Genomic DNA, 16186 nt, shown 5'->3' on the forward strand with positions numbered 1-16186 from the left:
TGCAGCCCGGCGCCGTCCGGCTGGCGAGGGCGCGTCGGCTTTCTTAAAGCTCCCCGTGCCTTAGCTAAGGATGCTACGTCCGGTCTGTTGCGTCTGGGTTTAATTTTTAACGGCGTACTTGTAGAACTTGGAACCGAGTGAGGGATTTTTAGAAAAAAAGCGTTGATTGGCAGCAGTTACTTTGTATCGGCCGCTTCTAGTTATGGAGAAACGGGGCTGCTGTGGGCTCCTCCTCCTGGTCAGCTAGCCACAGCTCTAGTACTTCAAACATGGATCTTAACAACAGGAGCTGTGGTAAAATTCGTCCCTGAAGGGGTACTGGGATTGGTAGTTCTTATGAATCAGTTACGAGAGCTGTGAGGTGCGTTGGCTGTGAGGACCTGGTGTCTGACGTGTAAGGCAGAAAAGGGCCTCACCTGCCCTGGCCAAAGCAGCTTTCTTCCTTTGGGCTGGTGCCCGAAGTTGGTGGTTGTTCAACGCCACCAGGAGGGAGAAGGGAGAACACAGGTGTCCTGAATTGTGACAGAGAAGGGGAGGAACTCTGTGTTTGCAGAAATGGAGGCCTTCCTGAGGTGGGTGTTGAAGAATGTTCTATGCCTGTGCTATATATGAACACTTCAACAGCTGGTGACCACAGGTATCCATCGGGTAATGGGAGGGGCTGGGCTGTGCTCTTAATTTTCTACTTAATTATGGTTGTTCATGAGCACTGGCTGATGCTTTTGAGGGTGTGAACCTCCAGAGGGAGATCTGCATGTTTGTCTTAGCTCACGTTGTAGCACAGTGCTCAGAAACCTTGAAAGCGGTTCAGAAAACTCTGCTTGTTCAGTAATACTTTTTTTTATTTTATTTTTTTGAGTCCTGAACTCAAGGAGAAAAAATTAACAAACTGTACTTCTGCTTCAGTGGAGCGGAATGTGGTGATGCTGACCTCTGCTACCCTGCCAAAGTAGTTTGCCCAATTGCAACATTCAGCCACTGCAGTTGTTGTTGTTTAGCCTGTTAACTGGAGTCCAGTGCATGCCTGAATTGGCTGTGTCTGCCCTCGGTGTCTCACCTACAACAGCATTCATATTGGAGGATTCTGAACTTGGAAGTTTGTTTCCTTGTTTAATGAAAAAAACAGAGTAAAATGAAGTAAATGCTGTAAAGACTTTCTTGCCTACATGGTCTGATAGAAGTTTCTTTGATGCTTCACCCAGGAGACCACGCGTGTATGAATGTTATACTTCAGGTTTTGATATAGGTGATTTAAAGTGAACTTCATGTCTCTGTGCATGCTAGCACAGCAAACCCACCTTCAGGTCCTTGAAGTTGCACAATAACATGCTTGTAGGTCTGACACCCTACCTACCTAGCGTGGAAGTGATTCTCCTACTAGGACCTGCAAAGCTGGTTTTGGAACTCAGTGTTGCTGTTCCCAGATGTGGGTGAAAAGATAATCCAGGTGGGGATTCTTTCTCTGGACAGTGCTGGGCAGGTACTGAAAAGCCATCACCAGTACTTCCTGCCTTTTCCCTTTTCCTTCAAACCTTTGTGCGTAGAGGAAGGAATAGAGACCCACAAGTATATAAACAATTCAGACTCTCTTTTGTTCTTTGACATGAAAAATGATTCAGCTTTTCCTCCCTGTTTTGAAAGTGGAGCTGGGAACCTAACCTAATTCTGTGATTTTTATTTTTTGGTGAGCATCTCTATATTTTAAAACATCCATAGAAAAGTAGTTGTTTTCCACCTTTCTTACCTGTTTCTTAAACAGAGACAGGTAGACAAGGAGGAGTCATCAGGGGAAAAATCTTCGGAGAAGAAAAAAAAACAGTCGCTTGGGTTTTGTTTTTTTAAATGGAAAAGGAAATTCTAGGAGTTGGCTTAATGCAAACACATTTGAAGTTTCATATTTCTGAATTGCAGTGTAAACACTGTTATTGGCATTGCATAAAACAAATATAATGCTGACTCTCCATGTTCTGTTTTCTAGATCCAGTAACAGCTTTTTCCTGGTTCTAAAAGCTGCTAAGGTTTCTCTTGATTTGAACATACCACTGGTGAGTACACTGAATCTATACTTTTTATTTTTTTTACTGTCTGAACCAAGGATTTGTTACTGCTCACTTGGTTGCTGTAACAAAGTTTCCCCTGCTGAGGGAATTGTGCATAACATAGGTACAAATTCACTTTTCCTTGATACCCTCTAACTGAAAAATAAGCTGTTTTCTACATTTTTTCCTTCCTACCCCCAAGAGAAGCACTTGGAATTCTTTCATTCAAAAATAAGGAACTCAACCAAAAATGCAGGAGTGGCTGGCAGAAACAAAGCTTTGGAAAGCAGGGGTTGTGCAGAAGAATTTTTAATTGCTTCTGAAAACGTATCAGAGTAAAATTACTCAGCAGCACCTTCTTCACTAGTTTGCAGCTTTGAATTTGGCCCATCTAAATTGTGAGTTACTGCCCATGTATGCATTCCTGCCCCTAATGATGCTGGTACTGAGCAATTCCCTTTTACTTATGTGGCAGTGTGGTAGGGGTGAGCATGCACTCTGGTATTGCATCTAGGGTACAGAGGGGGAGCTGTCATTTGAGGAGAGGTGAACTTCTTAAATCAGCTAGCTCAGTGACTGACCTCCTAGTAGCCTTTGTAAAAGCCCACGCAGTGACACACACTGAAGTGTTGCATAGAATCGCATGTTAAAGTGCTCTTTTTTGGTTTTGAAGACTTATTTAGCACTCTGTCAGCTGAGCAATCGTAATGGGCTGTGAAATAATTCGTGCTGTCGTTAAAGCGGGGACTCGCTAGAGTTATCACACCCAAGTGTATGGAGCAAGAAAGGCACCAGTGTTACTGCCTACCAACTCGATTCAGCTAGCACAAGTCAACTGTAATCAGTTTTATATCAACAAACTTGAACCTACTGATTTATTTTTTATTTTCTATTTAATTGCAGGAGACGTCTGTTGTGGGCAGGCATGGGCTGCAGGGATGTTCATGCAGCAACAGTGCTGGCCTTCCTCAGTGGGACAGCATCAGTGGCCGGACTCCTTGCAGCAGTTCTGCTTCCAAACTGGAGGCAAATGAGACTGTACACGTACAACAAGAACGAGAGGAATGTGACCATTTACACTGGACTCTGGATTAAGTGTGCTCGCTTTGATGGGAGCAGAGACTGTGTGATATATGACCCACAGTGGTACACGGCGGTTGATCAGCTGGATTTGCGCGTTCTTCAGTTTGCTCTTCCACTGAGTATGTTTACTGCTGTCTCAGCTCTGTTTCTCTGCATGATTGGCATGTGTAACACAGCCTTTGTATCAAGCGTGCCAAACGTCAAATTGGCAAATGCCTTGTGAACAGTGCGGGCTGCCACCTCGTGGCTGGCCTCTTGTTCCTCCTTGCATGTGCAATTTGTCTCACTCCGTCAATCTGGGTCATTTTTTACAACAATTATCTGAACAGAAAATACGAGCCTGTCTTTAGCTTTGACATCTCTGTATTTATTGCCATTGCCAGTGCTGGTGGTCTGTTTTTCACTTCTGTTCTTTTATTTCTGTGGTATTGTGCATGTAAGAGCCTGCCTTCTCCCTTCTGGCAGCCCCTCTATTCACATGCCCCCAGCATGCACAGCTATGCCTCTCAGCCATATTCTGCACGCTCTCGCCTCTCTGCCATGGAAATTGACATTCCTGTTGTGACACACACATCTTAAAGGGACAAAGTCTTGGAAGTCAAATTTTTGAGCTCACTCAAACTGTGCAAATTGCAGGCTTGATTCTCTCTACTGCCTTGCACTGGATATAATCATTTGTAAGGTCATTTTCCCCAAGATGCAGTGCAATGGAGACTTGAGATCGGTATCTCTGCTGTTCTCATGTGTTCTTCCTTGAACAGCCTTCGTAGTTTTTGTTTGTTTCTTTGTTTCTTTGCTTTTTCCTCTGAGCTCACTACAGACAAAAATTGCTGCTAATGCTGGGATAGGACACTACAGTATTATCTGTTCATGCAGACTGTCTTGCATATCTGTTCATCCTTTTCCTTATTGAGATCAAAGCAGGTTTGAACCTCTTTGCAACTTTGATGAACTGTTTTTAAATTCCGATCCCATTAGAGGAGCTGTGTACATGGACCCTTGCAGCGTGTATTATCCAGGTGCAGACAGTGGGAATGGATATAGGAGTTTCATTAAGTTTCTTGTTAGAGATGAGAAAATAACCTAGTGTAGTCAGAAGTGTGTTATTAGTGGGAGCAGGAAGGTGATTAAGAAATGGGTTGCAGAGCTTTCATCTGGACACACGTGTTTTAAGATTGGATGACTAGAAAGGGGATTTGTCAGACTAATTCAGTTCTGTAGCACTGCTCTTTATTTTGCAGTGCACACACAAAAAGCCACCTGCTTATGAACTTCTGCAGTAGAAAATAGTGTCAAATTACCTTCTATTTTCAAAGTAGCTTTTGAAAGGAATAAGTGATTTAGCTAATAATGTCCTTCTGTACTGTGAGAACGATTGGTGAATTACTGGAGACTAGAAACTTCTGTGAATTTTCTTTCTAGTCTTTTTTAAGAAGTTAGTAAATTCTCTAGATTTATTTTGAGATTAAAACAGAGATGGCTTGTATTTAAAACAAAATCTGTTTAAAAGATTGAATATTTTATTTGGATGCCATCTTTGAGACCTGAAAGATGGATTTGCAAGTCAAACAAGCTTACAATCTATCTAAAATGCTTTAAAGTATTATTCAGCTCTGGGAAGAAATGTCAGTCACTACAAATGGATTAGGAAAACCATGAAGAATTCTGAAGGCTGTGAAAGATTGTTTTAGAATGCTGTACACAAGCTGTGACAATGTCTCTCTAAGAAGGGAATTGTGATCCTGTGGAGAGATTTTTAAATCTAGATTTATTTATTTTTTAATGTACATGTACACAAACTCATTGTTATTTGTATTTTTCACCACTGCTGTTTACAGGCAGTTTTATAGTCTGCAGTTGTTGCAGGACTTTCATGCTGTAGCTTATTTAATTACTGATTAAGACTTTGCCTTTTCAGCCTTGTTTTCCCACACCTTTCCACTGAGCTATTTTAAAAACCAGTTGTTTCCTACATTTCCACATCCCAACTGGAGAAAGTGTCCTGTTCCTATTTTCTGTAAGATGTGAGCTCACTAGTTACTAGAAGCTTCAAATATGAGGAAGAGTTATAAATTCCCAATCTGGGATGTCTTTAACTCATTTTTACCTCCTCAAATGCAGAGTGGACCAAATCTGGAAGATCAAAGCTTTTCAGTTTGGACTTTGAAATTACTCAGAAATTTGATGATAGTGCATTGGGCACTGTTACAGTTAAGGCATTTGTTTGACTTGCTGAGATTTTGGCAAATTGAGGTTTGGGTTTTAAGATGTCATGGCAGTATGGAAAGTTATTTTGATTGGCAGCATTCTGGAGGTTAACAGATATTTGAATTTCATTAATCTCAGAACAAATTTGTTTTGCTAAAATGAAGTAATAAGTCTTTAATTCTATTTCTGTGAACTCCTGTAAAGTCTTGAAAATCAGTTCATTTCCTTTATAATAGAAATATGAACAAATGCTTCCCTGGGCAAATCTTGTGTTACAGTCTGTGCAATGACAGTGTATTGAGAGGAATCTCTTTGTGCAAACCAGCAGGCCTCGGAAGCTAGTGGACCAAGTGAGGAAGCTGATCTCTGTAAGTTCCCAGCACAGTCAGTGGAGCTACAAAGCCCTTCCAGAAGGTGACAGTGTGCTCGGTGAAATAGCAGTCTAAGGAATCACTGTAGATGATAAAGAATCCTTAAAAAGACAGGTCTCTGAAGTTGCACAAACATTATACCCTTTAAGTTTTCAAGATACTGTGTTAGATGAAGGATCTTTTTTTTTTTTTTTTAAATCAGATCATGATTTGTATGGGATTAGAACATGTATAATGCCATGCAAGGTCACTTTTTTTTTTTTTTACTTGAAAATTGAACTTTGCTTTACAGTTACTCTTGCTGTCTATCCACAGACGTTGTTGCTGCTGCAGGGACTGCTGCTTTGTGATTTCACATCGCTTTGCTTCCTCCTCCAGTGTCTTTTCTTCTTTGTGCCTTGCTTAAGTTATGAGTTGGCCTGTAAATGTCTGTTTATTGTCAGTGTCTGGAATGCTTTTTAAGCCTAAATTTATAAAGCATTGTGACTGTTTTGGAGGGGTGATGAGTACATCTGTGATGACTTTAAAAGGACCCAAATCTTCAATATCTTCAGAGCCTGGCAGGCCAATGCTTTCTTTGGACAGTAAGTGCAGCCAGTGTTTTGTTCTGTACAGTTTAGATAGCAGACATCTGTAACAACTCTTTTGCATTCCAACTTTGATTTATATGCAGTAAACTTTCAATTAATATTTGCTGCTGCCTGAGCTGATAACTTGTTGCTTTGTAAATTTTGTCTTTTCAAAAGTCTGATCTATGAAAAGCAGGAATCCAAAAGTTAATGGATTCCAGTGTAAGCTGTAGTTAAGGTAATATTCATCAAAAAGGCTGTTGCTTCGTGTTGTATCAGGAAAGCACAGCTAAGTCTCTTTCAACAGTGCTATTAATGTGAGTTGCCACTGGATCCTAAGTGAAGTTAGCTGGAAGTGCTGTGCTCTTTTTCACCTTGTTTACAGAAGGGGTGGCCAACTTGCAATGCTTGAGCTGAGTGCCACTCCAGTGGGCCTCTTGCTAAGGTAACTGCTGTACCCAGCAGTAGGCCTGGGGAGGAACAGCGTTCCCGGGGCATGGAGCAGACACGTGTCCTGCAATTACCTACGGCAGGGAAGAGCTGCTGTGGAACCATTGGCACTCCAGCCTCTGGCCAGCTGCTCCTTCCTGGGCAGGCACTCTGGGTCTTGAACACAGAATTTTAATTTGTAGCTCATGCAGTCAAAGGTTGGGTGCTCTGGCTTATGGGAATCTATTTAGTTGGTTTTTTTTCCAAGTAATTCCTGTCCAGTTTTTAAAGTTGTGTTACATACAATGTGAATTCTTTTTATGTGAAACAGAAGATATGTATTTTTAATAAAACATTCTCATACAGATGCCAGTTATTTCATTTAATTTTGTGGAAAACAGTAACTGTTAGAATATGAAAGATATTATCTGCTTTGACATTGATCACCACACTTGTCAGGCAGTTTCAGATAACAGGCTTACAATCCATAATACATACTGCATTTTTAACTCCCTAATTTTGTAGTCCTGCTTCTTTTAAAAAAAAAGACACTTTCTGAAAGTCTGACTATTACTTGCTATTTCCTTTTACTTTTATCCTGAAAAGTTCTAGAATTCTTTTTTTCGTAAGTGATTTTGTGGCCATACTGCAGGCTCCAGGCCAGAATCTGGTCAGTGCCACGGCAGAGCCGAAGTAGAAGTGTGTGACATAAGGAAGAGCACAGTGCTTTGCCTCAGAGCCAACACCCTATCTTTTCCCTTGGGTAAGTTCTGCTTGCTCAGCTATTACTCATCAATGCAACTTGTTAATGCAGCTGAAAGTGTCATCTGTGTGGAATCTATTTTCTCCAAGATTGGTAAGCTTGGCTTTGTATGCACTGGGGAAGCAGTGGTGGCATTAGCTGTCCTCCTTCCCTCTCATATGCCAGCTGTGCTGCCAGCTGGAGAATATGCTGCTGCCTTACAGGTGACAGTTGTTCGGGCATCCCAGGGGCTTGTGACAGTGCGGGGCTACAGCAATGGCTCGTAAGGTTTCTCTTCCATCATGTGCTGCTTCTGCCACCCCCAGCACTGTGGGGGTTCAGTGCCATGGGACAAAATACAAACTGAGCATTAGGAAAGCTGAGGCCATACTGCAAGTTCACAAAACGGTCTGGATAATGATATGATGAATATAATGAGACTTGCTGATAATTTCTCCGTAAACGTCTAGTACTTTAAACTGGCACTCTGGTAAACTTAATGTGTTTGGGAAAGTACTGTTTAGATGAGAACAATTCTTGTGGAATACACACAGTGTAAGACAGTTGCCAGTGCTACACCTTACCTGAGGAGGTGGAAAAATGCCTGGATATCCTCAGCTTCTCTGGGATTTTCACTTCCTCCTTTGCTCCATGTTCGACAGGCCTCCTGTGTTCTGAGAGCTGCTGTGAGGCTGATCGTCTGCTGCCACAAATACAGAACTCAATAGAGATCTCAGCTTCTACCAAAACATGGGAGTGCCCCATTTTTTTGTACTAACATTCCTAAAAAGCTAACTCACCTATCTTTGGTCATTGAAAACAAATCTCTGAGGGCAGATTTTCCTGTCTTTATGTCACAGGATCTGTGTTTGCATCTGTGGTTCAGCAGCTATGTAATATTACTTATCCCTTCTTCTATGAGCAGGCATCACAACTAAGCAGCAGGAAATGAGTATTTTTTTGGTTTTTGTTTTATGTTTTTGCTCCACTGATGACATATCAACACTCATCAAACCAGACACAGAGAGACCTCATCCAAGGGTGAGCAAGCATGTGGTTTCTGATTTCAACGCTGCTTCTTATCTGTGGTCCTGTCAGTTTGCTCATCTGGGTATTAGGTTGTTAAGGGCAGAGCTCTGTCTTTTGAGTGCAGCAGCTCAAAGGAGCTGTAAACGCTGAACACAGGGCAACAGAAATGCAGCGAGCTGTGGATGTATGAAGGTTAAGGAAGTCTCTTTGAAGGAGTGAAACTGGGGAGCTGGACAGTGAGGGCAAGATGGCTGTCCAAGCATCTGCCCTAGCGAAGAGAAAAATATGTAACTAAATCCCATCTTCTTGCTCCTTTTGCCATTTATTTTCTCTTCTGCTTACTTAGTTTTCAGGCTCCCAGACAGCTAATCTGGTTTCCCACCTGGTCACGTGAGCTCCACTGTCAACAAAGGCAGCAGGAATGTGTGAGTAAAGGGCAAGATGGGAGCCTGAGGTTGACTCTTTGTGAGACCTCTGTTTTAAGGAGTATTTTATGTAAGAAAGACCATGCTAATTCTGGAATTCTCTGTGTAAGTTGATTGTGTTTATTAATAAAATTAATACATTGAGTTTATTAGAAATGCTATGCTTTCAGAAAAACATGGGACATCTGTTAGCAAGGAAAAAGTCATGATTCAAAACATAAGACTTCCCAAAGTTTGTTCTCTTTTCTTTCATTTCTTCCCCATTCATTTAAAAAAGAGCTATGGCAGGTAAAAAAAAGGAATGAAGCAAAAATAAAAATCTTTAAATGGTAAGATTATAAAGTTTTAAACTATGCGTTAAGAAATTTCAACTCATGCTGATACTGGTAAGTGACAAATCTGAATATTAACCTATTTGCCTTAGTTTATGGTTCAATCTGAATGGTTTAATGCTATGAAGATAGCATAGTGGATGTCTTATTGCACTGTTTTGACTCTAACCAGTTCAGCAGCAATAAAGTGCTCAGGTTCTTTCTATTGCTATGCTAAAATGTTTCACCAGGAAATTCAGCCTATGTTTAAAAATATCACCTCCGGAAGCAGTTGATGTGGAATCACATCCTCCCAAAACAAACCCAGCGGGAGGGTTTTTTTTCTTACAGGGCAGCCACAGGTAAATCAGACAAATTTTGTTGCCTTCTGTGGCAGCCTATTCTGCTTGATTCTGCTATGCTGCTTCTAGAGATGGCCTTGAGAATAGAAGCCCAGCCATTAAAAAAAAATACCGATTCCCTTTCCTGTTCTTTCTCAGATTTGCGAGGCAGACACTTCCAGACCTGCTTAGCTCTGAGCTGCCACCTGTAAATATGACCAAATGCTATTGGTTCCATAACAGCAGAGGTGAGGGTATTTCCCATGAAGGTAATTGGGAGGGTCAGCCTAATGGCTACTAGCTGGGTGGCACATGGGCAACCACAACACATGACAATTCTGGCACTGCTGCTTAGAAATGCTGAGGTGCTGGTGGGGCTTTCATCAGTTCTTCTGTCAACTGCTTGCTGGCTTAGAGAGCTCATAATTCATTATGGTACATTGGTTCTGGTTAGTTTGCTTGTACGTGTACAAATGCCATGTGGCTGCCTCTTAATTAGCCAGGGAGTTATGAGAACCTTGAGAACCACTAATCTTAGCTGCTGAAGCCTATATGCCTCACTCAAGATGTCTTCTGAGAGCTGTAATTCTCTCATGCTCTCAGCACTAATCTGCTTGGAGTTCCTGTTGGAGATTTTGGGCAAAACAGAATCTGTTTGGGCCACAATTTTCTACTTACAGTAAGATTCAAATGCATCACAGAGCTATATTTCTTTCTTAAACCACAGAAACTTGGGTCTTTTAGATAAGTTGAAAACAATAGTTTGATGAAAAATGCCTCTGAGCTGTTAGCGTATTCATACTGAAGTATGAAAAAACCCACAGCTTTTGATTTTGATTCTTAAGTCAGCTAAGTAAGTTAATGCTTCCTGAGAAGAAAGGTTGCCCTTGCCAGTTTCTATCCCTAGAAGATTTTCCTTTTCTTTGAAGGCCCTTTCTGTGCCCTTTATTGACAGTTCATTCCCTAAAGAATTCCAGGCTCAGCTCTCTGCTTTCTCGAGCTGGGAGAATTGGTTCTTTGGGGCCAGATCCCCATAATAGATCTCCAAAAGTAACTTCTTGGGTGACAAGATGTCTCAGATGACATCTTGTTATTGCTGCAGGGTACCAGAGAGGACAGGAGGGTCTGCAAAAGCTTCTGTATAATCTATCACAGATAACATAGCATACACCTGGATTGCTTTGCTTCATTACTGACATACATTAGTAAGCTAAAATTGATCGTGTTTCCTAGGCTGGTCCTGGAAATGATTTTTTTTTTTTCTCAGAGCTATTTTATAGTGTTTTGAATTTTGTTACTGATAATCCTCCATTGCAGCAATTTAACATATTTTCTTTGGTTTATTCCTATGCTCAGGCTGCTATTAGTTCTGAAACAGAAGCTTGCTACCTTGAGTACAGGGGAGCCTATATTGTGAAGCTTATGTATTTTAGTCCCTCCAAAGGAAAAAGATATAGGTAAGTGCTACAGTCAAGATTCCAGGGTGAGCAATTCTGTGATACGTGCTGGAATGCTGCATTCCTGCATTTAAATATGATAATTTTATGCTGCAAATGAAATAATAAAAAAGACTTATTCTCTTTGGTGGTGTGGAATTAGTATCCATACCTACTTACTGGCCAGGAGTTTTATGCAATACACCTTGTTCTTGAATTAAGGGGACAGACGGGAAGACAGAGCCAAGCTACAGCTTGTAGATGTATTGGCATTCAATTCTTGAATTACTTCAGTTGATGAACAGAAAAAATTCTATCAGTAGTTTACATGGAAAGCAATCAGGACAGAGATGTTTGAGAACAGATACAATCTTTCAAAAGACTGTAGTACTGATATACAGCATTCTGAACCAAATCTGAGTGTGTTGCAGAGGGTAAAGAAAAGCTGAAGTGCTGACAAGTCAGTAAATGCACTGTATTGAGAGCAAGATCCAGTGTCCAAGTTAAACTGTACATTAAGTCACATGTAATAGATTGTGAACTGTCAAGGGAAAATCTGGACCCCTCACACTACAGAAAATGGTCTAAATGAAAGCAGCTGCGTGGTTAAATTATTCTCCCATACTCTGACGCTAAATAGTTAGCTGATCTTTATCAGATTTAACAAAAGAAACCCTCCAGAAGTTAGATAAGGCCTGGGAAATGGCAGCCAAGGGGTATTTTCTGTCAGTCTGCTAAACCAATAGCTTAAATCAAGTGGAGTTATTCATTGCTGAAATGCAACAGGATCCTTCTTCCACTGGACTGTTCTATTTCATGATGTTCCTGTTTACCCTACCCCCAACTGGCTGCAGTTCTTCAAAGTGTCTCTTGTTCCAGCTACAGTTAAGGAAATGTAATAAGGCAAAAACAATGAGAAGTACAAAACATGCAATTAACTCCATAAATAGTTACATATAATATGAATAATATGCAATTCTATTTATTCTGGGGAAAAACACAGTATCCTGGAAATCGGTTTCTTTAGAGAGCAATGGCAATTTTAAATAGCAGAAACCAAGTCATCGTGATCCATGTGGCATTACAGCCACATTCCCAGGGAAAGCGTAGGCCTAGTTAAACCACAATGCAGAATGCATCCAACAGGCAATCAAAAGTTGCTTATCTTATTTCACAGTTGGATGAACGCTGTTTAGCACAGTTTTCAATTACAGAGGTGCAGCAGTTGAGGAATGTTGTTTGTGAGACGTATGGACACCAGTCAAGTTGTCTTTAAGCCATAATTAGGGATGTCTGGGTGTGCAAACTCACTGCCCTGAAGTCATTTAGCTCCCCAGCCCATCCCTGTATGGATGAGGAACAAATGGGGACAGAAATGGACTGAGTGAGACAAAGTAACAGACCCATGCTTGCAAGAGGGCTTCAGGTGAGAATTTCAGACAGTCCTAAAGACTCTCCCCACACAGCAACTGCAGGGCCAAAAAAAAATCCTATGCCTAAATTTGTCACTTAACATCCTGGGTGAGAACCTGTTCCTTTCACAGGCTCCTGGTGGTTACTGCTGCAGGACTGACCAAATTGTATGCAGATAGGATGCTAGTAAATGGTCCATGGAAGCGGTTTCTGTAGAAGCACAAATGAACACACAAGGACTCACTCATTGCATACAGTTAATATGATGTTTTAAGTGTAGTTTAAAATCATCTATAGCAATGGATGATGCATGTGCCAAAGCAGTGGCACAGGATCCCTCAGTGCAACCAGGCTATGAAAACTGAGCAGAGAAGCTGGAGAGTCTCAGCTGAAAACATTGCAAGGAAGGATGCTCGCAAGGGGAAATTCTCAGCAGCAAAGAACCATCTTGTTTGGGAGATCTGAAGAGTACAGTGTGCCAAGGTCCCGACTATTTTTTAAAACGCAGTCCATTTATTCATGCAATGACACTCAGTCAAAAAAATATTATTTCCATCCAAGATAAGCTGCACTTCACAATTATTTTTGTCCAGTTAAGTCCAACGCTTTTCAAAATAAATTAATTAGCCCTGCTGGAACTGATTTGTTCAGTACAAGTTGTAACAGAAAATTCAATGCTCTCTTGCTTGAAATATCGAAGAGTACTAAATATTAACAGATGTTTATGCAGTGCCAGATTTTACTGACCTCCAGTAAACTTGGAAGCACATGGCTTGCCATTTTGGGTGCAGTAATATTACCATAAACCTAACAACAGACTATAATTCAATTAGATTACAATTTAGTACTACTAACCATCCTGCCAAATAGTGCACTTAGCACTGATATTCACAACCATTCCTCTGCCATAAAAACTTTGTATGTAATGTGAGCTGCAGGAGTCAGGGAGCAAGGAATTTTGCCATATGCCTTTTTTGGCAAGACTAACATTTTTATCTCTCTGTTTTAGCCACAAGCGAATGAAGTCATTATGTAGATACTCTCTAAAAAGTATATTTATTCCCTAAACATTAGTGTGTGATCACATGAGTATTGTGTAATGAAAAGCAAATTAAAATCAGCTTTTACATACCCTTGCCCTTAGCAAAGATACTGGACTGATCTTAAAAATACCTCTAGGCTCTCTTTTTGCACTGTGGGTGCAAATCTTAGTCCCATGACAGCGGGGACCCACATCAATTGAGAGGAACGGCTTATTTTATTTGCCCCCGTAGCATTCAGCTAATCACATCTGAATTTATTAAGACTCCTTAAAAGCCAGTTTAATCACAGAGTTTGCCTGAAAGTTCAGCTGGGTCATTGTATTTATAGTAAAACTGCAAAACCTCAAGTATATCAATTCATCCCTACACTGCATTGTTCTGATCCCTGAAAATAGCTGATGAAATATGTATCTGCGGGACTGAAGCCCATGTGCTTATATTTATTACTTATAACTATTAGTATCTCTCCGAGCTTTGTTTCAATGAAGATTACTTATGGAATGGTGGTTATTTCATTGAGACGAGGAAGATTTCACCCGCAAAAAATGTGGAGTTTTCCCTTCTTGCTCAGATACCTTTTACCAAAGCATATATTTATAAGACCAAAAATGCAAAGAAAATAGACAAAGAAAGTGACGTTCTAATTGCTTACAGAATTTATCAGCTAAATTATTTATATATATTGTAATAGGACAAGCTGGGCAGACTCAGGGTGGTGCAGTAATACTGTCATTAAGCCTATCAACTGAACGTACTCAGGCTTTGTAACTGCTATATCACTTCTGAGATTGTTATCAGTGGTAATAATGAAAAATAAAACATCTAAAAACAGCCAAATCAGTCCTTTGTTCAGATACTGAGTGAATGGCTCATTCAGCTGTTCTAACACATGAGAGGAACTGGAGCAGAGATGACAAAAAGGGGCCTTGGCTGGAGCTGCTGCTAAAACAGCATTTGTACAAACCTGATTCAAAATCCCAGGCAGAGTCTGTGGAGCTGGCAGAAAAGTTATTGCTATCATTTGAAATGAATATGGGAACTATGATAGGAAAACAAATTCTGTTTATTTTCTGAGATTTTCTTTTTATTTATAATTTTAATACATACTGCTTGTTCCAAACCCAGGTGCTTGTTAGAACACTTTTTCATGTCTTCTATGCTCCATTTTTTGGGAATTTATGTCTGCCAAGGGAGTGCTTACCTAATCAAGAAAAAGCTAATTCATTACTATGTGAGAGAATTACTGAAGCTGTTCATAAATTGTATTAATGCTTTTGTCCCCCGAAAGGATAGAGCAGAGAAGATGGATATAGCCATGCTCCAAAGAGCCCTCAGCACATTCTTTTATTTCCTCTTCTCCCATTGCTCCAGCTGAGAGACACTTCCTTTGGAATTACCATGCTAGAAGCATTTCAAGAAAAAATTACAAGCTCTGGCTTGAGCTGTCTTATGAGAAGTCATTCTTCACTGCATACTTAAAACTACCCGACACTAACATTCAGAAAAATAGCTAGAGGACTTCCACCCTGCCTCAAACATAATTCAGTGCATTTAATAAAAAAATATATGGAATATAACAGAAGTTTGGGAAAAAAAGTAAAGAAAATGAATGAAAATAGCAATAGGGTCATTGCAAGGGCACTTTTAGCTCAGCATCTAGCCTGAAACTGCAGTTAACATCAGATTCCCAAGGCAGAATGTCAGATCGAGGAAAACAAATAATGCATCTTCCTTGGCAGCCACACATGGCTTCTGGCAATGTGGTTCAGAGACTTTCCGAACTAGAGGTGATATCTCAGTATTCAATACCTATAAACAGACACGTTCTCAGAGAAGAAAAAAGAAAAAAAAAGAAAATCTTTTCGGATTGATCTAAACTTAAGTTCCTTAACATCTGATGACAGTTTCATAGCTTAGCTATACTTCAAGCATCTTATTTTATTCTTGTTTTCCATTTTCTACTTGATAATTTTGTTCAATACAGTTTAAGTCTTGTATTAGAAAAGACAGCCACTCTGTCTTCAGTTTTTCTGTGTCATGACTTTCTACATCTCTGTCATATGACTCATTAACTGCAGTTTATTGAATTACTTCTATCTATGTTTTGTACCTTTGATAATGCTTGTCATGCATCTGCTATTCCAAGAGCATCTTTCTAGTGACTTAAGAAATGGAAACATGAAAAAAAAAAGTGTTTCAGAGCATAAAGATTTATGAGCCTTAACACATGGCAAAATTTGGTCTTCAGCCAACTCAAGAAGGCTGAAGAACTTGTGAATCGTTACTGTCATACATTAAGTTCAAGTAAAAACACCTTGATTTGCATATGGTGCTTTCACCCACACTTTGACTTTGGTTTTGGAACACTCTCTGAAAACAGAGAAGCAGAAATGCAAGTGCTGTGGGCAGAAATCCAAAGATGACATAGGCTATGTGAAATGTAAGTAACTCTTCAATATATGGGTTGAAATGTCATTTAAGGTGAGGGCAGTTTCCAATCTGAAACTGCCAGATCTCTCACAAAGCCATCCTGGTGTGATATATGTCAGCTTTGAAGGCCAACAGCCCATCTTAGAAGCAAGGGACAAGATTCGTTCCCTAAGTCACCCAAGTTACTAGCAGTTAGCCTGTTTCCCTCTGAATGTTTTTCTGGAGCTACTCATCTCTTACTGCGGGGGATTTTAGGGAGATTAATTTCCACAGTAAGGTGTAATAGATGTCTGAAGACAAAGGGGGTGGCAAAGTCA

The 16186-nt window shown here is 40.4% G+C and overlaps 1 protein-coding gene across 1 annotated transcript; it reads left to right on the forward strand.

Moving 5' to 3' along the window:
• Positions 1-14: 14 nt before the first annotated feature.
• CLDN12 (claudin 12) lies at positions 15-7066 on the forward strand. The gene is given in 4 exon segments (XM_031553897.1): positions 15-572; positions 1979-2045; positions 2943-3328; positions 3331-7066. Coding segments are annotated over 2 exon segments (735 nt in total). The 5' UTR covers positions 15-572; positions 1979-2045; positions 2943-2964; the 3' UTR covers positions 3702-7066.
• The last annotated feature ends 9120 nt before the right edge of the window (positions 7067-16186 follow it).

Source organism: Meleagris gallopavo, chromosome 6, assembly GCF_000146605.3.
Source record: "Meleagris gallopavo isolate NT-WF06-2002-E0010 breed Aviagen turkey brand Nicholas breeding stock chromosome 6, Turkey_5.1, whole genome shotgun sequence".
In the NCBI taxonomy this organism is placed as follows: Eukaryota; Metazoa; Chordata; class Aves; order Galliformes; family Phasianidae; genus Meleagris; species Meleagris gallopavo.